The 26864-nt window shown below is 35.7% G+C and overlaps 1 protein-coding gene and 1 long non-coding RNA gene across 3 annotated transcripts; one reads left to right on the top strand and one right to left on the bottom strand.

Annotated features, from left to right (window-relative positions):
- Window positions 1-380: 380 nt before the first annotated feature.
- On the bottom strand, window positions 381-26517 carry LOC102806012 (PHD finger protein 12-like). 2 transcript variants are annotated; one of them, XM_085491700.1, is made up of 14 exons: window positions 26132-26517; window positions 25828-26009; window positions 18578-18653; window positions 17381-17687; window positions 16635-16752; window positions 15838-15970; window positions 13093-13254; window positions 12507-12641; window positions 10779-11463; window positions 9788-9919; window positions 8702-8781; window positions 7426-7582; window positions 7065-7147; window positions 381-4896 (listed from the first exon to the last, which is right to left on the bottom strand). In XM_085491700.1, exons 1-14 carry the CDS (start codon window positions 26177-26179, stop codon window positions 4468-4470), a joined length of 2727 nt encoding a protein of 908 aa, XP_085347826.1. In that variant the 5' UTR covers window positions 26180-26517; the 3' UTR covers window positions 381-4467. The 2 variants fall into 2 exon arrangements, with proteins under 2 accessions (XP_085347826.1, XP_085347827.1); XM_085491701.1 differs by having other exon boundaries at window positions 7426-7579.
- LOC146733629 (uncharacterized) lies at window positions 11323-11918 on the top strand. Its single transcript, XR_014926745.1, has 2 exons — window positions 11323-11470; window positions 11588-11918. It is a non-coding gene; the product is annotated as an uncharacterized LOC146733629 (long non-coding RNA).
- Window positions 26518-26864: the final 347 nt, after the last annotated feature.

Genomic DNA, 26864 nt, shown 5'->3' with positions numbered 1-26864 from the left:
AAGTGAATGGTGGTTGTGGTGGCTCCTATTGGAAAGTGAATAGCTGTGTACATGTGACATGTTATACCCTAGCAATCCATGTACATGGGTTCCAATGTTATACTGTCAATTTTATGGCCACCATCACACTGGGGAAAAAAATGCCAGAAGTGGTGTTACCATAATTTTCTATCTATTCCTCGTGCAAGTCAATTGACAGGTGGGTATCCTACCTATGTTATTGGTCAATTGTATCATTCACCAGATGGTATTGACCTAAACCATTTAGGTGGGAAATGAATAGTCCAGGAACAAGGCAGCCCAATACTCCACAATACAATCCCAGGGATTCTCATCTAACTCACTAAACACAGGCTGAACAACATCACACAGAGGCAGTGTTTTGATAAAGTTTTTTTTTTTCTTCTCTTCAATCTATTTTACACAAATATTACATGATGTATAGAGTACCATGAACTATAAAGAAGAAAAATACACGATTTAAAAAATAACTTATGAAAAATAACATAATTTTAAATGTTAATAGACGTGTGCAGTCCTCACCTTCAATACTACATAATATACAATATACTATCGAGACAGACTCGCTGGTGTGTTACATTAACATAAATTTAAGACTGGACAACATGTACACTAGTGCAACAAGTCTAAGATAGTTTTCCTACTCAAACAGAAATGTACATTGTACAAATCAACTGCTATCATTGGACCACAATCTGAGGTGTGCGTAGTTTTTTATATATGGCCGCTGGATTACACACCTTAACAGCAACAACCTATACAAATCACACTTCATGTTACAGGATAAGAAACCAATCAGAAACGCTTTCTTGAGCAAAATTTAGAAAGGCATGCTCTAATTGGTTGACAAATCCTGTCAGAAAAGAGCTGCCTGAACATGATTTGCATAGGTCGTAGGTCAGTTGTAGTTAGACGAGCAGCCATAATCAAGGCCTAATCAGATTGTATATTACATGAATGATTTTGAACACTAAAACAGTACAAAATCAGACTAGTTGGAACATAACTTGCTAAAAACCATGTATACGTACTATGTGTTGCTCAAGTATAACCCAGGTGAACCCCGGAAACCACTCAAGACTAAATCCCCAGCACCTACACATTTGTTATACGTAAATGCATGCATTATAATATTTTCTTCCAGACTGGTGGAGCATAACACTGGGATTTCAGTAATTTGTACACGTCAGTATCAGAAAGCAAACCTCACAATAGAAATCCACACTAAGTTCATACACAAAGGGGGTGCCCCTCCAAAGAGGGGCATATCTAAGTGGATGTTTTGACAAGAGTTTCTCATTCAGAAAACAATGGTAAACAGTTTTGTAGACGTAGTTAATATACTTGTGACACCAGCATTTCATGACTTGTTATTTGAAAGACTGAAGAAAACACTGGGGTGCCCAAACTATTTTATGAACCTCAATTGTAAGAATTTCATCACCCAATTTCCAATTAAAAATGTTAGTTTCCATGGAAACAAATTGAGGTACCAGGTGTCATTTATTTGATGGAACCTTTCACTCAGCAAAATACATACATTTTTGAGCATTTTTTTCAGAAGTTAGCCACATCCATGCATTCAAATATTCTGTGTGTAATGTATGTCATCCATCATCCACTTCCCAACAGATATTTGCTGTCGAACAAAATACAAGTGGGTGGTGTTTGCAACAGGAAGCAATATTCAATGTACAACTAATATTAAATTCACAATGCAACTGGCAGGATTTGGCAAGAAACTTTCAGATATAAAAATAAAATACATCCAACAATAAAATGAGGTAGACAAAATGAAGAAACAAATTAAAAAATATACAAGTGGTTAAAAGAATTATAAGTACATAAACTGTGGCCCCCACATAAAAATATATAAAAGCATTACAACAATATGATGGAATCGTGCATCAGCCACTGTTATTACCCTGGTTACCAAAGTCGGGTACCAATGCCTCGTTCCTCTTTTGTTTGCATTATACATTTCTTCATGTAGAGTTAGACGACTCTAAAAACTGTCTGTAAATTATATCATTAAGTGATAACTCACTTCGTGAATAATGCCAATATAAAAAAAAAAGCAGTAGTTGTAACACACCAGCAAGCTTTAAAAAAAATTGATGAACTTGACCAAGTGAGATGTGGCTTTTTTACCTAACCAAGATAACGTATTTGTTTGAAAAAAAAACAAAAAAAACACACATTTATATGCATAGTAAAAATAAATCCATAATTACACTTTGATTAATACAGCAGCAAAGACAATCTATCAAGCCAGGCTAAAATTTCTGACTACGTGCTTATTAATATACAATAGGTAGCAAAAAAATAATAATTTCTGATAGAAATAGTTACAACACTTTACGTATTGAATCCAAAATCCAACCGCTGAACAAAATAATGTGAGAATACATTTCTCAAATTTAAAATTCAGAATTCGAACCAATTATTTCAAAACTTTCTGCAAACCCCCCAAACTCATCAAAAAAGAAATTCATGTAAAATGTACAGTTATATTTTCAGCCATTTCTACAGTTCATTTTTGTTTTCAAATCACATTTAATTATAAAGTTAATTAATTATCTTGGGGGAAATTTATTGGATTAGAATTAAAGATTTCATCAAAACCAACCTCACCATATGCAAGTACTAAACAGATATTTAATTTATAGGTCGTCATGGTACCCAAAACTTGCATAGTTATAAAATTCACAGACGAATAAACATGGACAGTCTTCACTTTGATTTATTAATTGGCCCTCCCATTTACCATGAGGGAGTTTCTCCTTAATATATTCAACACAAACCATATTTGTTCTATTAGTATTGCATACACTCATGCAAATGACAGGTGTGTCTTTTGTAAAAATAAGTTTTAATATTCCAACATACAATAAATGCAATTTGTATAATCTTCAATCAGGGATGCACTATTAACAGAGCAAATACGGTAGTACAGAAGCCAACTGACACTGACAGCATTCCTTCTAAGTCTCAGTGACTTCACCAAGTTGCAATTCCCCCTTAACACATCAGAGCTTTTCCATACAATATATATTGGAATTCCGTGACTATCCACAGAAGCTTAGAGTAGTTGATCTGTTAATGTAATACAACTTGTACAGAAAAAATAGCAGAGTTATTCCAATGCTTTATTAGAAGGAACCCTGAACTTTGGTGAAGTAAGAGACAGATTATATAGTGCTGGACTGTATGTAGCGTACACACTATTCATCAAAACTAGTTCATAAGTCAGAAATATCAGTGCAAGTTGGACAATACAGTGTATTCAAAAGCCAAGTAATTCTCATCCCGATATGCACTCTTTTGCATATATACATTTCAGAACGACGTCCCTGAATTGAAGAATGTTCGAGTACTGACACACAGCATAAATTCCTTTTTAAAAACATTAATTGCTGAAGGATAGAATAAAACTTGCATATAAAGCCGCCAAAACACAGAATCTGAGAAAAACAAATGCCTCAATAAACTTAACAATAATATTGAAATATTGTATATTCCGATTCCTAGGCTACTGCAATATTAGCACATACATATTCAGGGGCCTGAATGAGCGTATTCAAATAGTTCATATTCAGACGGTTGGGCAACTAAAAAATGACCATATTCAGATGGCTGGGCAACTAGAAAATGACCATATTCAGATGGTTGGGCAACTAGAAAATGACCATATTCAGATGGCTAGGCAACTAAAAAATGTCCATATTCAGATGGCTGGGCAACCAGAAAATGACCATATTCAGATGGCTGGGCAACCAGAAAATGACCATATTCAGATGGCTGGGCAACCAGAAAATGACCATATTCAGATGGCTGGGCAACCAGAAAATGTCCATATTCAGATGGCTGGGCAACTAGAAAATGACCATATTCAGATGGCTGGGCAACTAGAAAATGACCATATTCAGATGGCTGGGCAACTAGAAAATGACCATATTCAGATGGCTGGGCCAACTAGAAAATGTCCATATCCAGATGGCTGGGCAACTAGAAAATGTCCATATTCAGGTGGCTGGGCAACTAGAAAATGACCATATTCAGATGATGGGCCACTAGAAGATGACCATATTCAGATGATGGGTCACTAGAAGATGACTGATGGTTGTGTTATGCCATTTTTCAGAAGCACAAGATACTAGAATACAACTACCGGTATAATCAGATGCCAGGGTTTGCTGGAACTACCATATTTAGATTCCGGAGCTGCTAACATAAGACAATTGTATTCTTTGACTCCAAAAACACATCTGTACTTGAAGGGAATATGCTCTCACTTTTTTATTTGTCTTGAACAAATATATAAAAGTGAACATGGCACAATTTCAGTTGCCTAAGTTGCGGCACAGGCGTGGGTTATCCAAACCTTCACAAGATAGTCAAGTTCACATTACAACTATGTGTTTTTAAAACGAGTTCTATCGGCTGCTAGACTATAGAGTGGGATCGCAACAACTGCGTTTTCAAAACTGGTTTCTTTTCCTGAAATACCTGTTTAGTGGCATACTCAGTTATACTGAACACAAACTGTAAGCAACCAACTTTGATGTAGCTACCATGATGTAATAACGCTGTACCTTCCCACCCGGCGCCGTTACCCCCGATCAGACTCGAACTACTTGCTTTACAGTTACAAAGTTTCTTGGCAGGATATGCAGAGTCCGTCATTGTGGCTCTCATTGTAGTTTCTTTATCTCGTTTCTCCTTATATTTGTTTATGATGCTGCGAACTTTGCTAACAACGTTATTACATGGTGGCGTTGATGTCATTTTATCAGAAAAGTCACAAGAATATAGCACGTTATCTACTGTTGTGCCATGCTCGCTGTAGTTCAATAACTCATAGTGCTTCGTCGTCTGTAGAAAAACAAGACATTAGTTATATAACAGGCATTTCTGTTTTGTATTATATGCAGAACACTTCCCACTGATTATTGCAATCACCATGTGATAAAATTAATCGGTTTGACTACAAATCCTGAAATATGGAGACACAGTACCTTGCTTTGTGGTGTTTAATCACCAAAACAAACATGGTGTTCATTGTCATGATCACTCAAGGCAACATTGCATGATTTCAGAAGGGTATTTGCAATTTGACTTTAAGCCATTGCTGTTTAGAATTCGGGAGCACATACACAAATACAATTTTTTTTGTTTAAACAAAAGAAAATAAATTTGGCCATTTGAGGGCGCAATTTACTGTGTTAAAGGAATATATTGTTTAAAGTGCCTGTGCAATGCCCACCCTCACGTTTCCCATTTTAGATCTGTGTCCCACTGAAAAGGGTAGTTATTGATTTTTTTGCTGAAAATGATTACTCGTATCCAAGTAAATTTGGGATATTTCTCGTGTTGTAGCCACGCCCACCTATCATGAAACGGTCGACTGTTTCCGGATTTCCGACTCTCGCCGAAAGTGCGCCACCAAATGACAACAGTGAGAGGAAGTCATACCCCTGAGCCGTAATAACACTGGTCGTTCAGTATACTTTTAAACGATATACATTTTTCGGTCGGCGTTTTTTCTTTTTTTTTTTGTCTATTTTTTTTTTTTTTGAGAGAGAGTTTTTAGATGTGTTGTGGGCAGTTGCAGTGAAACGTATAGCCATAGTGTATGTATTCACACGTTTCTAATCGATCCGAAGGTGCGACATCACTTAACCTTAGATTCATTCAACTGTCCTCGTCCATAAAAAAACGACTAGGTTTAAAGAGAAACGCCGACAACGTAAACCTGGCGCAACACTTTTGAAAGAAATAGATTCCGGACCAGCCCATGATCACCGAGGCGGATTTCAAAAGAGAGAGACGTCCGGCAAGTGTTTCAAATCAGTTGACTTTTTTGCGATCCTGATTATCGTTTTATAGAGACCATTTAGTCCCTGTTAAGTAAAAGGTAGCAATAATTTTGACAGTGACACGAAAACGAAGCGTCGGACAAACAGGAAATTACACAGCCCTTACACACTGCTAACTGTTTTTATTTTCGAAGGCTAAAAGTTTCTGAATTGTTTGGTGATTGGTGTTGAATGTCGAATTCACACCACTGTTCTTTTTTACCTCCATGCTTGCAGCTTGATCTGCGTAATAATTTATGAAATAAGAATCCGGGCTTGGTCAATGTGTTTCCACCAAATAAAGTTTTAATATGATGTTATAATTATGACAATCACGCCATGGATCAAGCTAACTCGAATCCAGTCTGAATTTATCTGTATGTGTGTCGATCTCGATTATTTTTGTTATCCAATTAAACGCCGCTTTTAACGCACTTGCCCTCGCCGTGACCCGACGCGTTCACCTATTTCAACAAAATGTCAATTCATTTCCACGCGGCTGTCATTTATTTAGTAACTGTGATTTGTCGTTTTTTTTAATTATTTTATAGTGATCACTATAGTCTAATGTTTAGAATGTCAAAATATGTTCTCTTTTATTTTAATTTTGAAAGTTTTACACAGACGATCGATGAAATAAAACAGTGTAGTGACGTGCCTAGTAACCTGCTAAATAACGAGATAATTCCAACATCAAATTCTATTTTGTCCAGCAACAGTGTACAAACGTGCACCGGTGTTGGTGACGATCACGGTGACCAGCTACACTAGAACGGACATATTTCGCATCTAACTCAATCCCATGCAACAAAAATTGATACTATGTGTTCATTATGGTCCATTCTTCCTCGACGAACAAGTACATAAGTGACAATATAGTCAAAGACGAGAAAACTGCACAAGAAATTTGCCTTATTTACACGTATCGGCAATGCAAGCTGCCATGCGACTTCCCCTTCTGACATCACAAGGGGAATTTCTGTATGCAAATGAGAAGCTAATGAGGAGCCTCGTTTTAAAATACACAAAAATAAAGTTGCCGTAGACTGAGTTTAAAACACATTTTTTTCACTTAAAAAAGTAATTCATGCTTAGAAACATAAAAATTAATAATATTTATGTATCAATTGATAATTTTAGGCGTGAAAATAGCAGCCATTTCACAGGCACTTTAAATGGACTCACCTCATCATAAAATATACAAGCATGTTTAGCAGATACAAAGCTGCAGAGACCAAAATTGCTTAATGACACATCCATGTCACTTCCTGTGAAATAAAAAGTGCAGTATTAATTGGGCGAGCAAATTGCAGAATTGAACATGATGATAAAAACAAACACTAGGGCTAGGTTCAACACAACAGTTCTGACACCTCTGAGGCCGATAGTGACCAGGTTATAGAATGTTCTTTGATTGCTGCAAATACTAGCATGGGTGCACTGTCAGCCATCATTTATTCAAATTAATTGGTGTCTGCTCATCAATTTCCTCATTTGGCAGAATCTGGGACCCAAGTCACAGGCATGTAACATGTGAAAACCTTACCTGTGCCTATATGTAAAGTCCTATAACACATGGAAACTGGAGCACCTTTACCAGTTAGTGGACACAACATGGCTCTAGCATGTAGTTGAGGAGCTGGCTGTGAACTTGGACTTGTTACATTGCTAGTGGTTGCTTTCTTTATTGGAGTGCTTGGCTGCTGTAAAATTAATAGACATATATTATAACACCGAAAATAATAGAATTTCGTGTTCAGTTACTGTCATTGTTACATGTATATTGTTTCTAACACCAAAACAGCAACATTACCAGCTAAGTTGCTGACTGGTTTGCTAAATTCACCATTTCCCATATGTATAGAAGCCAAGGGAAGCCTCATCCTCTCTGTTGCATTGACAGGCATAGGCATGGCTTCTAATAAAGATTTTACAGTAACGATTTATATTTAAACTGTGACTGCAACAGTAAGTTTTGATTACGACGGAGCATTGTTTGTTCTGAAAACCGTGTATACAACAGAGAAGTGCTTTAAATCCCTGGTGTACGAATCCTGTTTCAAGTTTACAGTTCAAGAGCAGGATTTATTAGTGTACATTTTACAAAAATACTTGTGAATTTTTTGAGGCATGCCTAGCTAGTTGTCGTCCACACAAATCTTTTTTACAAGGCTGAGATGCAAGCATTTATCTAACATAACATGTTATGAATGTACCTATGAAATATAAACCACTGACCTGGGCCTCGAGAAGACCCTGACCTGGCCTTGAGATTTTAGGAAAGTGTTTTAGTCCCTCCCACCCTCACTGTTCAGTACCACCCATATAAAAGCAGCAAATGTATAAACCTTGAAATGACCTGGACCTAAACTTGAACATTTCTGGAAAACGTTGGCCCATCCAGTTAATTTTCCAAGAGAGCCTAGCTTCCAACTGATACAGTTGTCTACTGGAGTCCATGCATTGTACATAGCCCATATATAATGTATGAGGAAGTGAAAAAATAATAACAAAAAAAATCATAACATAATCAAAGCAATGTGGCGGTTCTGGAGAAGAAGTCGAAAATGTGCCAAAATGAGATTTATAGCTTGATTAACAATACCATTGTTATCTGAGCTTTTGTTACCTATTCCCCAAATGCTGAACAAAAAATTAATCTGGTTAAATACTTTACTGTATTACTCGTATATATGCTTAAAATTCATGACAAAACGGCGAGTTTATGATCAGTTTAGCTAAAAGCTTTTTCTGACCATAGAGGGCACCCCAATGAGCAACCATGGACCGAAGTTGTGTGTGTGTACATTTGGAATACCAACCTTATGGGGTAGTAGCTGCTGTAGTCTTTGATATGCTAGTATTTGTATTAACCGTTCATCCAACTTGGTTAATTCTACATCTGTGAAAAAAAAAACAGTGTTATCAGGAGTTTTAATCCAAAAATATAACAATGACGTGCACAGCAATACAAAGAAATAGCATACTAATAATGAGACATATTCACTGTCAGTTTAGAAACTTAGATTTCCAGTTTGTTCTAGCTGCATTTCAAGTTCTTACATGGATGAATTTGCAAACATTATTCCTATTTTCCAATTTTTGGACATTTTCCCACTCTTTTTTTCTAAGCCCGACTGGAAAAGCTCTGCAGACTATTAACACTAAACTTAAAAAGTCTCGGTAAAATCTCATCATTTGACGCAACTGATGGTGTTGGCTGTTTTCGCAAGTAAAAGAATTCTTAATGTCCCCCTATAGAACATGATACACTCAAAACGCGCATTTTTGATCAATTTTTGGGTTCGTTTTATGGAAAACCTAGTGCAGTAAACTTTGAGCATTGCAGTAACCCGACCCCTTAACAGGATTTCAAGGATGTTTTTTAATGGCAACAAACTACTTTGAACCATCAATATTGCACTATGCAGTTTTGTGTAAATGTATTTTACATGCATTTGATCTGTCACCACATATCAAACCATAGACACAAGGCTTGACTATAGGTTCTATGATTCTTCATAGCAAATGGTGCAATTCACCCATTGTTCTTATTAAACACCACACTGAAATCAAGTAATGATCATTCGTCTCATGGTCCACTAATCAAGTACAAAGTTATGTTTCTGTGCGGGCCAATCTTTTTTCCTCACTTATTTTGCCACTACACAGCACCCTCTATTGACCTGGAAAATTTGCACTCTGACAAACATTTTACAGCAAAAAAATCTCCTCACCCAATTTTTGAAAAAAAAAGGATTAGATTTTTTTTAATATTTTTGCAAAGTCTAATCCACATTGATAAATATTAGTTTCTTAGTTAGACCATAAGAAGTAGAGAACATGAATAATCAGGGCAATGTGGACAAGAACACGCCCATCTTCATGGCTGTCAAGTATTGTCTTACCTGGTACGCCGTCTATTCCAGCTTGTAAAGTATTATTTAGATTAACAATTGCAGGTGATGTACTCAAGTTGGCAGTGTTTAGTTTATTGGAGAGAGAATTCAACGATGCCCCACCTAGTGGACTGGTCTTACCTGAAATAAAGGATTGTCATCAAATCAAATGCAACATATGGATTTAATTAGTGGCAGTTGTTACAAGATAATTACTGCGCTTTTAACTAGAATAAGCCAAAATTTAGGAGCTGGGTGATTATAGTCATGAGCAAATGTTTTTGTTTGTTTAGAAAAAGTGAAGAAATGTAAGGGCAAGAATGATTTGGGGGTTTGGACAAAAATGTTTTGGCATTTGGGCGAGGATGGTTTTGGAGTTTATCCACCCTAAGAACTTAAGTCTGAGTTACAATGCAAAATTGAACAGAAAGTATACTGAATTATTAAAATATAATTTAATTTGGACATAGACACACCTTTGTCATTTACATAAGTGCACACATTACTAAGAGAGCTGGGGCAAGAACAACTTTATGTTTTTATTCTTTGTTAAATTGTAAGCCAAGCTTAAAAAAAAAATCAAGCAGCTAGCATAAAGCAACAGGCAACACAGAAAATGTAACTTCTAACTCAGATAAAACTGTCCACTGTAACTGCTTTAATTTTGCGGAGCCAGTGAAAATTTTGTAGCTGTGAAAATTTCCTTGGGGTCCTACGACATGGCATGTCAGCGACATTTGTGTAATTTTGTCTTCATGACTGTTAAAGTGGAGGGGTTGCGTCACATGCATATGCGTGGGAATTGAGTCCCAAGTGACCACTACGCATGCTAAAATGCAAAGGCTCATGGGTAGATATTTGTTTGTAAACAACAACACACTATGGCCGTTTGCCACATGCGCACATGACGACTTCCCCAAATATCTTCAAATTGAGAGGTTACAGCATCATGACTTTCTTGTAACGAGACACTAGGAATAAATTTACTATGCATATTTACCTGTCATTGGTGTAGATATGACCTTGTTTGGTGAGCAATCACTAGTTGTTGCTTTCAGACCTGATGTAGTCGCAGTCGCAGACGTTGCAGTCTTGGCAGCTGCTGGTATTGGCATTTTTGGAGATGGCAGTACTGTCACATTAGCAGTTGATTTATTCACAAGACTTGTAAAACTTTTAGTACTCTGTGTTGACATCGCTGGCACGCCAGCAACAGCTGTCCGAACTTGCCCATTGGGCTTGTTACTTGCAACAGGTTTCGTACAAGTTGCCCCGCTTGAAAGTTTATTAAAAACAATGGAATTATTCGCAGCATGATTCAGATATGTTTTAGATTTGATATCCACCCCTGAGTCCAGTTCATCGGCTCCATTAACGATTGTAGCACTGCCATTAATTCCAGAAGGTCCATTATGTAAAGGTCCGTTAGTAAGGTTGGATTTGTTGACTAATGTTTTGTTATTGTTTATTTGGTCTTCTTCAAGAGTTCCGTTAATATTTACACTACTAGATGAAGAGCTCAAACTTGACAGTGAGCTTGTTGAAGTCATTGTCCTCAATTGTGTGCTATTCCCTGATTTGGTTGCGTTTTGTTCAATTTTAGGTTTAATATCCGACGACGGTTTGGACTTCTGCGTGAGAAACCTTGCGATGCTACACTGTAATGCCACAACACTTTTTAACCACTGCGAGGTAAACAAGAAAAGAAAAAAAAACAAAAATAATTATATAGGTATATGCACCAATGAAATAAACATTTAATCAACAAATATGATAATTTTATTTATTTTACATTCATATATTACTCAGATTGACGGCAAAGAACCATATTACATGATAGATGGGGAAATAAGAACCATCATTCCAGCTACTCTGTGCATTAAGAATGGGTTATATGACACTGAAGAAAGCAAGGCAGATTATTACACTGCATACGTGTCATATGTTTTATTTCATTATTGTTTTAAGCAAGCTGAATTAAGAACACTGACTGAACACAACAATAGCTGTTTCAAATTATGTCATAACGTCATGTAACTATTAACGAAGACTTAACAAAAGAAGAGTAAACAAAAACTACAATAACATCAAATGTATTTATAACTGTTGTGGCATTGAAATAAACAAATATTACAGCAAAGTAACGCAGTTGAGGTTGGAAATGTATCATCATGTTCCAAGTTCTACAATTACGTCATTTTTATTTTTAAATAAGATCTTGCAATTGTGACTGCTGTAAAATCTGTATTAGAAACCGCGACTTCTATTAAAATGGTACAATGCAATAGAGGGGATGAGGCTTCTATTAGAGCATCTACACATATGAGAAATGACGAATTTTTGGTTCTCAATTATTCAAAAAGAATGGGTGCGACTTCTATTAGGGATGCGGCTTCTAATACAGATTTTACGGTACTACTAGTACTGTAAAATCTGTATTAGAAACCCCATCTTCTATTAACATAGTACAATGCAACAGAGGGGGTATGGCTTCTATTCGAGCATTCACACTTATGAGAAATGATGAATTTTTTATTCTCAATTATTCAAAAAGAATAAGTGAAACTTCTATTACAGATGCGGCTTCTAATGCAGATTTTACGGTAATACTTTTACAAACAACATTTTATTTCATTATTGTATTAATCCTTTTGTCATAAGTTTCACGCTGAATAATGACACTTTTACTGATCACATCACACTCTACAACAATTCAAACGAATCTTACCTCTTCTTGTTCCTCTGGTGAAGAATGAAAACCCTGCGTTTTTGACGATGAAATGGACTGGAATGATGTCTGACGAGGAGCTGGAGGTAGCAGTGGAGGTGGTAACTGATAATGGGATTTTATAGCCTGGGGAACCTGTGAGGAAATAATAACCAGATTGTCTATCACAAGTCTTGCTGCAATAAAGTGGGCCAACTATTTCCCTAAAATGGTACCATTTCGTATTTGGCTCTATGAGAAGGACATCTCCACTAAAGTGAATGTATTGTATGCCGGATCATTGCAATATGAATTTGTATGGCCTTATACACACATCTGGTTTTATATAAACAAGTAAATATTGTATAAGCGTGATTTGAATTGCATTTAAATTTTCGATAAGCATGTTGGGGGATGGGGGTGGTATGTAGAAATGTTAAAGCGGGGGAGTCGTCACCTGCACATGCGTCAGATGGCCATATCATGTCATTGTTTACAAACAAGCTTTTGCGTTTTTAGTGTGTGTTGTTATCGCCGCTCGTGCGCAGATGGCGACCTTCTCGCTTTAAAGATAAGGGTATTGTTATGGGTACAATATAATCCATACCTGTATGGTTTTCCTTCTAGGTGGTCGATACCTTTCATTTGGCGGATTTTTCCTGTGAATCTTTTTCAAAAATGCTAGTTTGATTGCATGCTGTGAGGAGGTACCATGAAACCTATCGTATACCTTACATCGTTCTGTAAGACTCCCACTGTTGAATTCCGGCTGTGTAAACAAATACAATGCAAGTGTTAATTGGGTGAGTGACAACAACAGTGAAACTACACCAGGTGGTTCAGTGATGGGCAATGCTAGCATACACTTCTCCCCCATGAAAATGTTATTGTTTTATATGATAATTTCTTTTATGAAAACGAATTTGTAAAATTGATGCCAATTTCCAAAACTGGTCAATTTTGCTACAACATTTTTAGTTACCAAAACGTTTTCATGGTGGTAATTATGCTAATGAGTAGCATGATGTTGTTAGCAGACAACCAATGAGAAGGCACTTTTTGATCGACTGTAAAATACTTTATTTTCGCTATTTTCACTGAAGGAGTGATTCAGTGAAAATAAAATCTAGCGAATACACTATTTTTCCTATATTTTACATTCAGCTCACCAAAAATCAGTGAAAATAATTTCCATATAAAATACCCAAAAAGTCTTTTCAGCAAAAATTAATTCCAGTGAAAATAAATTATTTCACAGTATCCTGTTCTATGCAACAGTGAACTACCGTAAAAATCCGCAAATAAGCGCCACCCTCAATTAAGAGCCACTCAGTGAAAATTTGTTACATTTGACCCTCCACTAAGAGCCACCAAGAGTTGAGTGGTTTTGTCAATAAGAAACCAGAAATAAGCGCCAGCCGCCCGGTTGTTTACAAGCTTGTCGTGCCTCACTTCCACCCTGCATTGTTTATTGCCCCACAGAAGGTGTGAGACAAATAAAGATTATCCCCATAGCTTGCCTGATGTCCAGTATAATTGAGAACGGAAGAATGACAGACGAAAGAAATACACTGAGAGCGTGAATGTGACTGTCAACTTGTCTATTTTAAATTTCTGACACACAATCGACCAATTCACAAACTATTTAGTAGTAACTATATTTTTTGCCGAAACACCGAAGGACACGTTGAGATATCCATTGCCAATGTTGTCTTTATAACCAAGTAAAAAACGTCACGATTTTAGAACGCCTTTATCGGAAAATCGGAGGTATCGAAAATACTTTCTCACAGACGGACCGGAACAGAAAGTCAATAGAAAACAAAAGATTTTTCCTTAGCGTGGGAGAAATTTGGTTAGCGTGGGGGGAAACAGAGGTGTTAATCCGGTCATGGCAACGTTTGAGGGATCGTGACGTAGCTCCGACTGTGAAAATGTAATGATTACGCAGCCCACTCTCGCTGATCGTGATTTTGGGTTATTTTTGGCATTTCATTTCATTCGTTTTGGGGTGATTCGAGACAAAATGTTCAGGGAAGTGACAAAATAACTGGTATTAGTTTGGAGAGGACTCTCTTGCCGAAAATAATCAAAATTGAAGTCGAATGGATTAGTTCCACAAACTTTGCGCGATCAACTTGTCTTACAGCAAAGTGAAGTCGACGTGACCCGCCTGACCCATATATTTAAATTAGCTATTTGTGAGAATTGAAAATAATCTGGACTTGTACCAATTAGAAAATGCCTTGTAACAGGCCTGGGCTTTCGTAAATGATTTAGTCTCACCGATTGGTCACAGGAAATTATTTTTAATACATGTAATTGTTACTTTCTCGGTATCGTTTTGTATTTGGTTATATAGGGGCGGGGCTATAGTTTGACCCCGTTTGCCTGGACAGTGAAGCACATGAATATCATTAACATATCATTATAAGCTGGCTTGATTATGAAACAGGAAATGTATAAACCAAAGCTGTACTTTCAGACGTCTAGCGCAATTAAAACAATGCCCAAGTACCCAAGTACCCAAGCTGTAAAAATCTGTAGAAAAACGTGTTTTTCTTTATTGTTTTTGCCATAAATACAAATGATTGGGCATAATTTTTTTCATTCGTTCCATGCTCCTGTCGCTGCTGGTCAAATAAATTCTATCGAAACTATTTTATATCGTCACCAAATCAACCACCACGCCAGCCACAGCCACGCAAGTTATTCCCAGTTTTCAAGAAAAAAAATTGGAGTTTGCCGTACCAGACTTGGTAAACAATTGTACAACGGAATTACAAGTGTGGGTCAGACTCTGAGAATGCTACCAAATCCGACTTCAGGCATCACTACACATTGTCAGTGAAACATGACTTCAGGCATCGCTACACATTGTCGGTGAAACGTTGAATCGTCGTGTACGCTAAGCAGCACGGTCGGCGAGCAGCCGTTCATATGTATTTGACATTTGTTATTCCCATAACACTAACAGTATTTTTACAGAATAAATTAATTGCAATGATACATCATTAATAATAATAATTATTTGTCTGTTTTGGTTGTGTGTGTTTGCCTATTCCTTCCCCATTTCACAATGAAAAAGTTTGATCACCCTGGTTTAAGAGCCACTGGCTACAAAGTTGTCAAAATGTTACCTCAAATAAGCACCACCCAGAAATGAAAGTGTTACAAAGTGGCTCTTATTTGAGGGTTTTTATGGTAGTCATGGTATTTTCACGTTGAACCAATTTTTTTAAAAAAGTTGTCATTAAAAACCAAAAAATTACCACAGCTGGCCTAGTCTTGTGAACACTAAGTGCCTCAGTAAACGGAAGTAAAATATGCCACAGTGAATAATAAAACTCACCATAATGTGTTCAGGGTGGTTAGGACACATCCATCTCCCAGTTGGCAGTGTTGTCAGCGGAGGATCCACACAATCCATGTGGAATAGTAACGGACAATAATCACACTGCAATAACGCAGCATGTCTACAACTCCTGTAAAACAAACCATAGGTCAATGTTACAACTTGCATACACACACACAAAAATAAATTATCAATACAATACAATATAAAATTCATCTTTCAACTACGTTCCATACACAGCACAGAACGTTCCATGTTACTAAGACATGCACCACTGTACCATGTATTTCTATGGGCTTTGAGCGAGCTTGCTGTGGAACGCCGGTAGAGGAGCCGATGAAAACAGCTAAAGTCAAGAAAACGACACAAAATCTAATTTTAAGGTAATCCTGAGCAACCAAATTTATTCATGTTGCACATGTAGGGGTAATCTTTCTACACTGTTCAGGAGAGTCTTGACAACAAGCCTAAAGTACTGTTTCCTGAGAGTTTCAGCTTTTATTTTCATTGGTGATGGTTTCCAGGCTGTGCAAAATACACGGATGTTCACTCTCGAGAATATGTTAAGTTTGAATGAAATTGATCAATGCATTGCTAAGAACAGACTGAAACATATTTTCATCCTGTTATTTGATTCCTTTTACCTAAAAGTACCTAAATATGCAAGAATCATCATAAAGCCACTGCACATTACAAGGTTTTTTTCAAATCAGATCATGCGTTTGTGAGTTATTATGCGTAACAGACAAGCCGAACCATATCCATGAGATCGCAACTCACGTCACACGACTTACCTGCTGCAAATAAAGCATACTTTGGCTGGTAACGATACCAGACCATTATTATCCAATTCATTTGGTTTCTTGACATTTTTACCAGAATTTTCCTCCTTTTTCCGCTTTTTACTTGTGCCTGTAAATTTAAGTAAGAAATTTCAACTAAGAGATGTATGAATTTCTAAACAGCCTAGACATATTCATTGTCAAATACGTGTAAAGGGGTTAATTATTCACTGGATTTTAATTTTGCTTATTTCACTGACTGGAAAATGCACTAAAAATGTGCAAAATTAAAACCCAGTGAATATGTAAAATTTAGCATAGAACACATTATCTAAGTGATAAAACCGTGAATTTAAAACCCACTGAATATGCCTGAAATGGTAAATCAGTGAAATTTTAACCCAGTGAAAATTAGTCATTTTACAGTATGTAACTCTCTGAATTGTGAGTAAGGTTCATAAAGATGCGTGTTTCGGTACCACACTCGGTACTCCACATCAGAAGCCTTAACCAGCAACTGCTAAGCTAACAGTAAATGATTATCCCATTTTCTCCATCTACAATATTTTCCCAGAATCAAATATCCAGTCATGAGAACAAAAGTAAATGAATTCAGAACCAATAGCATGCATTAGAAAAAATTACAGTAATCATGACCATGGGCACTTAAATGTGTTCAAATTTGATGTAAATCAACATCACATTTGAATGCACATGGCTGAGTCAACTACCAGGCATTATTTGAATCTTTAACTCACCTGGCAACGGATAGCTAAGGACCATTTCATTTGGCAATACAAACTGTTTTGGATTTTCAACTGATGCGGCTCTGACTAACATCTGTAACGGTGACTCCTCAACTTGTGGCGATTCAACTTCCATATCCGAGGTGTCATCGTCTTCCTCCTCTTCCATCAAGAGTTCTCTATTGGCTGACAGCTGTCTAAATAGTAACCGTTCGTGCAGCCTCATAATTGGTTTATTTGGTTTTTCCCTGTCACTTAGACTGTGAATTGATGATCTATTAGTAGCTGTGCTAGTGGTGGAAGACGTATCATCGTGCTCCTGAAATAAATCAACAGTTATCACGGATTGGATTTTTCAGACAGAATATTTTTTTGTTTACTGAATTAATTTCTTACTCTAGTAGTTACTTCAGGAGGGCTATAATTTCTGCTGGAGGAGGATGTATTGGATTTTTCAGACAGAATATTTTTTTGTTTACTGAATTATTTTATCTAGCCTGACCACCAACAGCAGAAAATTATCTTTCCCTTCATGCCAACTTATTCAGAGGGCACCCAATTTCAAGTTTCTATAATATATAATATATTTAAATAATTAATAATATTTTGAGTATAAAGGTATACATGGGACAGATGGGAGGCATTTAGGCAATCGAATCCATGTAATCCTTGAATTTCTAGCACTGAAACTACTTGTCTACTATTCAGCGTCTTTAACACTTTGAGTGCCAGATATTTTTACTATCCACATTAAAAAAAAAAAATTCTCAAGATTTCACCATTATTTTGGACTATACCAACAGTTTCAGATATTGCTCTTAATTTCTAGTCAAAGGGTTTGTCAATTTTTATCAACATTTTATGTTAGCAAACTGTACAAAATCATTTTGCCAAAAGTTGATGAAACGGTTCTGAGTGCCAAATTTGTGTCACCAACCATTTTTCCCGTTTTTATGCATATTTTCATAATTTCTTTGTTAATTTTAGACTAAATAGACATATTTTCTCACTAGCTACAGGTTTTAATCAAAAGTTGGGTGCTCAGTGATTTAAAGATGACAATCATAGAATTGGTGAACCATCAATAGAATTAGTGTGTCAACGTGTTTTTTAAGAGAGTACATGAATGAAACCACCATATATAATATTAAAAATCTCTATGCATGTCCAATGATCTGCCTGAATTGACATAAAGCAAATTGATTTTACCTCTCCAGGAGAAACTGTACAGCGATGACATAACCACTCCCCTGGTGGCAAATCCTCTTCTTCCAGCGGCGGATCACTACAACAAACAAACAAACGGAAATTAGTTCACTGATAAGTCAATATAATATGACAATTTAAACAGCTGAAAGTTGAAAATTTCCATTTTGTCAAACTACCTGTCTTGTCAAAAATGAGACATTACGCGGTTTCTTTAAGAGGCAACATGCCACTATAATTTAGGAAGTTGTCCATATCCTAAATGACACGTTTATGCACCTATTTTTCCAAAATCTGCGAATCAATCAATACAATTTGACCACCTAGTTTTTGTAGTTCTTGCTGCTGCAAGATGACTTTGACCCTGACCTTAAAATACAACTACATGACAATGTCTCCCATCTTTCAAAGTGTTATTTCAAGAACAAGTTTATTTACCTAGGGGAGTATGTGTATAACAACACTTCAATGTGGACGTACTATTACAAAGAAGTAACAGAACAGTGGTCAGGTGGTTTTATCAACAACTGTATTCAAACTGAGGTAGGTACCCTGGCAAATTAACCACAAAGTCTTGTGACTAAGGAGAGTTGTAAGAAATTCAGTGTAGGAGTATGAGCAGGCCTCATAAATTAAGCTAGAATTGTAAACAATAGACACCTACTGAGTTCGGTGGCTTAGTTTATATTTACTGGCCAGTTTAAAAGGTGGTGGGCGTTGTGCCACACATGTGCCAAATATGGGTCCTGTATGAACAAACATGGAGAATGACTGTTAACAATGTGTAATAAAGAACTATCAATTTCCATTATAAATTTTTTTTAATAATAACTGATTACGGGATGAACCTAAGAAGCAATTTCAACAACGGAGAGTATTTTTAAACAGAACCTATTACGTACAGAAGATGTTTTTTCCATTCTATTTTCCCCAAAGGAGATATTTGAACCCAGTAGGGAGATAAAAAAAGCATGGCTCAATGAACAGTAATAATGATACAAACTTGCTATCAATCCAACAAGCATTGTTCTGTATCTAGCGTACCATACTCTACTATGTTTTTAACAGACTGCAAATTTAGAATAATATTCTGATTTTGTTAGCTATTCTGATAAAGTATAAAAATATTGTTTTTTGAGAAAGATGAAAAACAGTTTATACAAAAAAAACATAGAAGCTATAAAAGAAACTAAATATTAATCCAAACATTAGTATGTTTATGTAAATATAATTTTTCAGGAGAGAAACAATTGTCATAGTAAAAGCCTACCGGTACTCATAATTTTTGAGAAAGTTGGTTATAAATCGTATGACAATGTTCATTGAAAAATCATGAAACTATTGTTCTCATGGCAACATGGATTTCACATTTTTTTGCGTTACAGTGACATATTTTCAGAAACTTGCCCTATTTTTGCTATTTTTAGAACAATTCCATAGAGCACAATGTTTAGAAAAAAATTTTAAAACCCAGATTTTTGAAATAATTGACAGTACGTAATTTTTTTAGCATTTGTCATCAGCCTACATTTTGAGATATGGCATAATATCTCTGCTATAGGAACCTATGGTAAAAGCACTGTAATACTGATAAAATGGCAACTATCAACTAAAATACAACCATAATTTTCACAAAAATTAAGCTAGTGATCCCGAACATTTTTTTAAGTCAATGTCCTTATATTGCCTGGAAATACAATTAATTGGAAAATAAATAAATTCATTGTACCTAAAATGATAACAAAATATTTATAATAAATTTCCTCTTAAACATGACCTTCAAAACAAACCAAGAATTTTTATTCTGAATACACTACATTTATTGCCACAAAAACTAGCAACATTGATGAAGCGACCCAAGATGACCTTTCAACTCAAAGTACATTCAATACCTGATACAAAATACTGACTCTAAAATGGCACAGGTTTGGATGGTGACAGATGTATTCCATACTACCGGTAAATCAAAGTTCACAACACAACTCTATATTGCATCCATGAATATTTCCAGAGTTTCAAGGAAGCAGTTTAACACACCGAAGTGGGGGTGGGGGATGGGGAGGGGCAAGATGCTATAAAAACAAAATCACCAAGTTCCAAAATTACAAATTTTGGAATCTTAGAATTTGTGTATTAATTGTGTAAAATATATATTGAGAGAAATATTCTGTAAAAAAAAAAGTCACCTATTGTTATTATTTGTAATAATGCAATCAGTACATGTGGGTACTTGCATAAGCACATGAATATGAAATAAAATCAGCACAGTACAAGGCCAAAAAGTAAGATTTATATTAGATTTGGTCCTGCAATATTTAATAAAAAGAAGCACCTATTTTCCCTTTTTTTTCGGCACCCAAAATGTTTATTTTATTTTATGTATTTCTTTTCTATAATACTTTGACAAAAAACAGCAAAGAGTACTTTGTTTGAAACTTGTGTGCACACTGACAAGAAACCTGTTTTTCCCCATGAAAAATGCACAGATGATTATTATTTCTCATGGTCAATTTGTACTTTCAAGAAAGTACCAGGATGTGTGACCTTTAGGGTCATGGATACTGGATAGTACCAGGATGTGTCACCTTTAGGGGTCACAAATAGTACCAGGATGTGTGACCTTATGATGGCGTTCAAAGCATTCAAGAATGTTCAGTTACAAAATTGTGCAGCTTTCCAAGACTGACAGAATTCATTTCTCATTAAAATAAAGTTTCTGTGGTACATTTCATACCTAGTGGCAAATACAAAATATCAATCATAAAATCTTCATTCAATCATCCATACAGTGAAATTTATCTTTATTTCCATGACAGTAATATTTTTCATTTATGACAGATAGATCACAGATAATTAATAATTGTCAATTGCAATAGGGCTCTCTATCCATTATTAGAAACTAAATAATTTGTGTTGCATTATATGCTACATATACATTGTAATATTTAATTACCAGGGCTGTTCAATTCAGTAATAAACCCTTTTAATGGGTCTTATGAGTAGCTTGTGTTTACAAATTTATATGCTAGCAGATGTCTAAAGCTGCTATGAAGTAATGCCTTCAAGTACGATAAAACCTATGTATAAACCACCACCTATTCAGCCTATATTGAAATGACCTTTATGAGATGATTGAATAATTGATTAATTCATGAATGATAAATATGATAATAATTTCTAAACATATTTAGTCAATACATGTACAACGATGGCAGTAAATAAATAGCCTTTATAAAACTGGTGATTTGACCAAACTCAGACCAAATGGTGGTCACATTAGACAGACGACCTTTATATACAGGTGGCCAGACACAGGTTTGAGTGTTTAGTATCATTAAAATTACTTTATGTGTGCATAGTAGTTTTATGTTTTCAGTGATACAGCTACATGTGTCCCTGATCTTAGATACCCTCCGTCCCTATTCTATGAATGGAAGAACCCTTCTACAGCACACATCAGGTCATAAGTCCTACCACAACTGACAAAACTACTGTAAAAGAATTAACTTTACACTGAAATTAAATTTCACTGTTCTGCTTATATGTAAGTTAGGGCTTTTAAATTCACAGATTTTTCAATGAAACAAATTATATATAATTTGACATGTTTGCATGGATTTAATTTAGCAGTTTTCACTTAATTTTCAACAATTAGTTTTCAGTTTTCAATAATCAATAAATTTACAGTAACATAAAATGAGAAAAAATAGATTTTAAAATGACAATTAAGCAATAGTATTCCATCCATTCTGCATGCACACACAGGCAGATGGCATAATGCCGTCTGGCTCCATTCAGAACTTGACCTCAAATAAGGTCATACAACACTATGCTAAATTACACTGGTCCAATTGCATACTAATTACCGTACATTGCAAGATCAACTAAACAGATGATGAAACTCCGCACTACTTTAGAAAAATATAAACAATTTAGAAATACAGGAACCAAAATTGATATCAACTGTACAGATGTCTCCATTTTTAACGAGAACAAATAAAAAATAGCTTAAAAAAGTATAAATACGTTGTGAAATTTCATCACACTAATCTATACGTATATCCTATAGTTTTAGATTAATACTGTGAATAGCTTTAATATCGCGAGTGGCAAATTATTATTCATGAATTTCGAGGGTCAGTGAAAATGGTGAAATCTTCTAGTTGTGAACTTTTCCTTGGGGTCCTACGACACGGAGTGTCAGTGACTGTCAAATTTTGTCTCTACAAATGTGATAAGTGTAACAAGAGAACTTGTCTATTAGTTGCCTGTAAAGCATACAAGTTCAAATGAGTTGAAATGCTGAGGAGTGAATAGACCAGCTTACGCATTCACGACTGAAATCCTACACAATGGCCACATAGCATGCTAGCCACTTTTCAATACAGTTTTACATGTACACCACAGTAAGAGGAAACATACTCATCAATTTAATTAAGACTCTTCTAATATAAGTGCAGTTTTACTAATAACACATAGTAATAATATGAGGATGAGTGATATTACTGACATCAGTTACCATTAGCAACTGTGTTTAGAAAGCTACAGCAGTGTTACTGCAATATAGTTGTTTCAACAGATATTAGCCAGCAAATTCGGAACAAAGAAATGTTGTGATTTCTGCTCAAAAGACATCTTGAATCAGACGTAATCGAAAGAATGTTTCTCAGATTGTGTAATTTGACTGAGAAACTTGAGCTTCTCACTAAGAAAATGTTGAAAGAATCAGGAGTAGATGGAACATGCTAAATCTCAGATTTTGAAGGGGCTCTAACGATAAAGGTTATCAGACATATTTAAATTCATCATTTCAACAAAAACTAGAAACTTATTTTTATGGTTAACAAATCGCAAGGTAATTGGTTAATTGGCACAACTGAAATAAATCTTTCTGTATTATATCATTTGAACAGACCAAAGTTGTATCAAAAAGGGACTCTTTCATGTGATGTCCAAAAAGTAGGACAGGACAGTTTGTTGTATACGAAACACATAAATACTGTAAATCGCTTTATTTTCAAGACAAATTTTCACAAATCAGTGAAAAATCGTCTTGAGCTAAATTTTGTCTTCATGAAAGGCATAAAATCACGAAATCAATAAAATTTCTAGCAATATACATTATACATGTTCTCAAACTAAAATGCAAAATTTGCATATAATTAGCATAACAGAAGAACTTTTATTTTATTGTGTGCATGGCTTTAGAAAACCTGAACTATAGTCTCTCCAGGTCACCCAATTTCAAGGTCAAAATTAGAACTATTTTGGATTGGAATATTGAGTAGCAAAGTAAGAATTTAAAGCAATGACCTTTTCAGCATTAAGCTACCCAAACAACCCTAACCCTTAATATCAGCGTTGAATAAATGTAGATTCAAAACTGATGAATTATATTTAGGTTGTTTCAAGTGAAATTACAAAAAACTGAAATGCATTGTAGCAACAGTTATCCAATGACTTCCTATAATGGAAAAAGTATGTTATGATAAACAATGATAAATCAATGATAAGTTTGCCAGTAAATAAATAAGGTGGGTTGAAACATAACACTTAAAAATAATTTCCCTGACCTAATTTCAATACTAATAGTTCAATGTATTTGGACCGTAGTAAGACTTAATATATCTTCAATTGACAACTGGATATTAGGTGACATACAACCAGTAAATATAGACGGTGCTTGAATGCAGAAAATCATAGAAGCGCTGACATGATTAGACGGACTAAGCGGCTACAGCTAAACAAGGCAGAGGATAATAGGTGATAACTGACACACCATTAAAAATCTGAAAAAATCTGACTGCCAAATTAGCAACTCACTGCATTATAGAAACATGAAATATAATATTCCCATATATGAACACTGCTTTATCAATAAAGCGAATAGAAATTATAATAGGTTATATAAATGACCTGTATTTTTCATAATTAATGAATAACACATGTTCATACAGAACACAGGAATAATTCCTGTGATGAAAAGTTCAAGCAGCAGAACAGAAAAAAAAAAGGTGAGAAAATGTCAATCTGTATGTGAATCAGCCAGGTTAAATACAGTTAGAAGCTTTAACCTTTTTTCCACCAGACTTTCTTACCCAAATTTGTCTGTACTATTTTTATATATTCTTCAATATTTTTGGAAATTGAATCGTAATTTCGAAGCTAACAGACAAAATTTTAATCAATCTTCTGAAGGAAAGTGCAGGACTATAAAAAGGAATATTTTGTGAATTTGTGATGAAAGCAGGGAGAAGGTTAATTTTGAGCGAAACTAAATTTCACAAATTTTGTCAGTCAGTGGAAATTCTGCCACAGCAACTTTCACAAGATGTTGTCCTCATGAACGCCAGCAATTTTAAACCATTAAATTGGAAAAATTGCTAGCAGTGAAAATTAAACAGTTTAAAGTAATTATTTCTATTGTTAACAATGTTTCAAACAAATTGGTATTGCATGTTTAACACACACATGACTGGTCATAAACCTGATGACATGAAATGACTAGGCCTTAGCCATTGAATCGAAACTCTGCCTTTGACCATCAAGTTCAAATAAACGTGTAACGGAAAACATACTTATTTTGATTAACAGCATTAACAAATAGAGGATATTCATGCAAAAAAATCCATATCATTATCAAAGGAAGACATGAACTGGTGAGGTCAACCTATGACACCACATGCAGGGAAAACTATATCTACACATTTACATTAAACACACATTATTGCAACTTGTACTATAAGTCAATGCCTTCGTGTAGCAATACAAGTTATGTTGTTGTTTGACTGTATCTCCCATTGAAGATACTCCACCAAGGTCACATAAAAATACAACATGGCGACCTGTAACGTTTCAGAAATAGTGACATGCAGTGCTATGACATCGTGATAGTACTAACACATCAAACATGGCAGAGTTGCTTCACAGATTTGTCTTCCTACGATGTGGTTCCTACACATCTATGTTAACTAACGTGACTTGCAGGTTAATGTTTTCTGGCTCTTGCAAACGAACGCAAATTTAGTTTACTTGTTTTATTTGCGCTGGCACGCTATCGTGCAGCTGCATTTATTTTCCTTTCATGGATTCAGTCAGTGTTGGACGCCATTTTGAATTTCCCTGTGATCTAGAACGACTCCGGCAACTCTCGAATTACCAATGATTTCACATTCGTAAACAGACTAAGAATGACACAAATAGCACCACAAACTGTTCGATATCACACTGTGCATTTGCAAAGCAAGTCTTACCAACAATGAAGATGAAATGCGGCTGGACAACGATCACAACACAACAGATCACCCCCTTCTCGACAACTGTCACAGCTGTCGTGGTTTTGGGTTCGACCAGTTCTCCTGGGCTCTCTCTCAGTTTTCTTCAGCTTCTTTGGTGGCTCGTCACTTTGGGGTGGGGCTACCAAAGCTCGGATGGTCTGCAAAGAGGGAAACGAAGCATTATTGGTAAGATGCCACAGAAAGAGGACATATTGCTCGAAGAAGAAAGAGGGGAAAAGTTGAGAAATTTGCAGTCGAGATAGAGAGTAGTCATACTTACGTCCATCAGCCCACCTGACGTATCCAAATCGTACTCTACCGTCGTCATGACGCTGCCAGTATCTTCTCTCGGAACAGTTCAGATTATATATAAAACACAAATAACAGTAAATAGTCTCTCTGAACTTTAAAAGACACAAATGTCAACACTTAAAGACAGCGACTGCATTCTCTGGCTGTGAGAAACCACCAACTCGAAGCACTTTCGGCGTCTGATAACAGTCGTAAGATCCAAGGAATCGTTCAACTAACAGTCCTTAGAGATAACCTGTTGGTATATCTACGTAACAGTGTTCTTTTTCCTGAAGTTCGTCGCACAATTTCGGCACAAAATCGCCAAAATTCAAGCAAAATTTCACCAAACTTGGCGCAAATTCGGTCCCTGAATTGTACGCATGCGTATTTTGCATTATGATTAAGCACGCATGCGTCGACCAAAATCTGCGCATGCCTAGAGTTATCCAATCGTATTCCACACAACTTTGAAGGCCGGTCAAGCTTATCACCATGGAAACTTACGAATTTTGGTGTTAGAGATCCACAAGTTTTTTTAGAATGACCGCATATTGTTCATTTCACTCAATTATTGGAACCATATATATTATGTTAGCAAAGGACCTCAAGTCGCGCGTGTCGGGTGTATCCCGGGGGAAGTTTTCAAGGTATTGTTTATATGTCAATTTCATTACCGGTCAGATATGAAATAGAAATATCCTAACAACAAAACGTCACCA

Source organism: Saccoglossus kowalevskii, chromosome 16 (genome assembly GCF_978046115.1).
Source record: "Saccoglossus kowalevskii chromosome 16, keSacKowa6.1, whole genome shotgun sequence".
In the NCBI taxonomy this organism is placed as follows: domain Eukaryota; kingdom Metazoa; phylum Hemichordata; class Enteropneusta; family Harrimaniidae; genus Saccoglossus; species Saccoglossus kowalevskii.
Note: the sequence above shows the minus strand (reverse complement) of the source record. Positions and strands in the feature narration are given on the sequence as shown.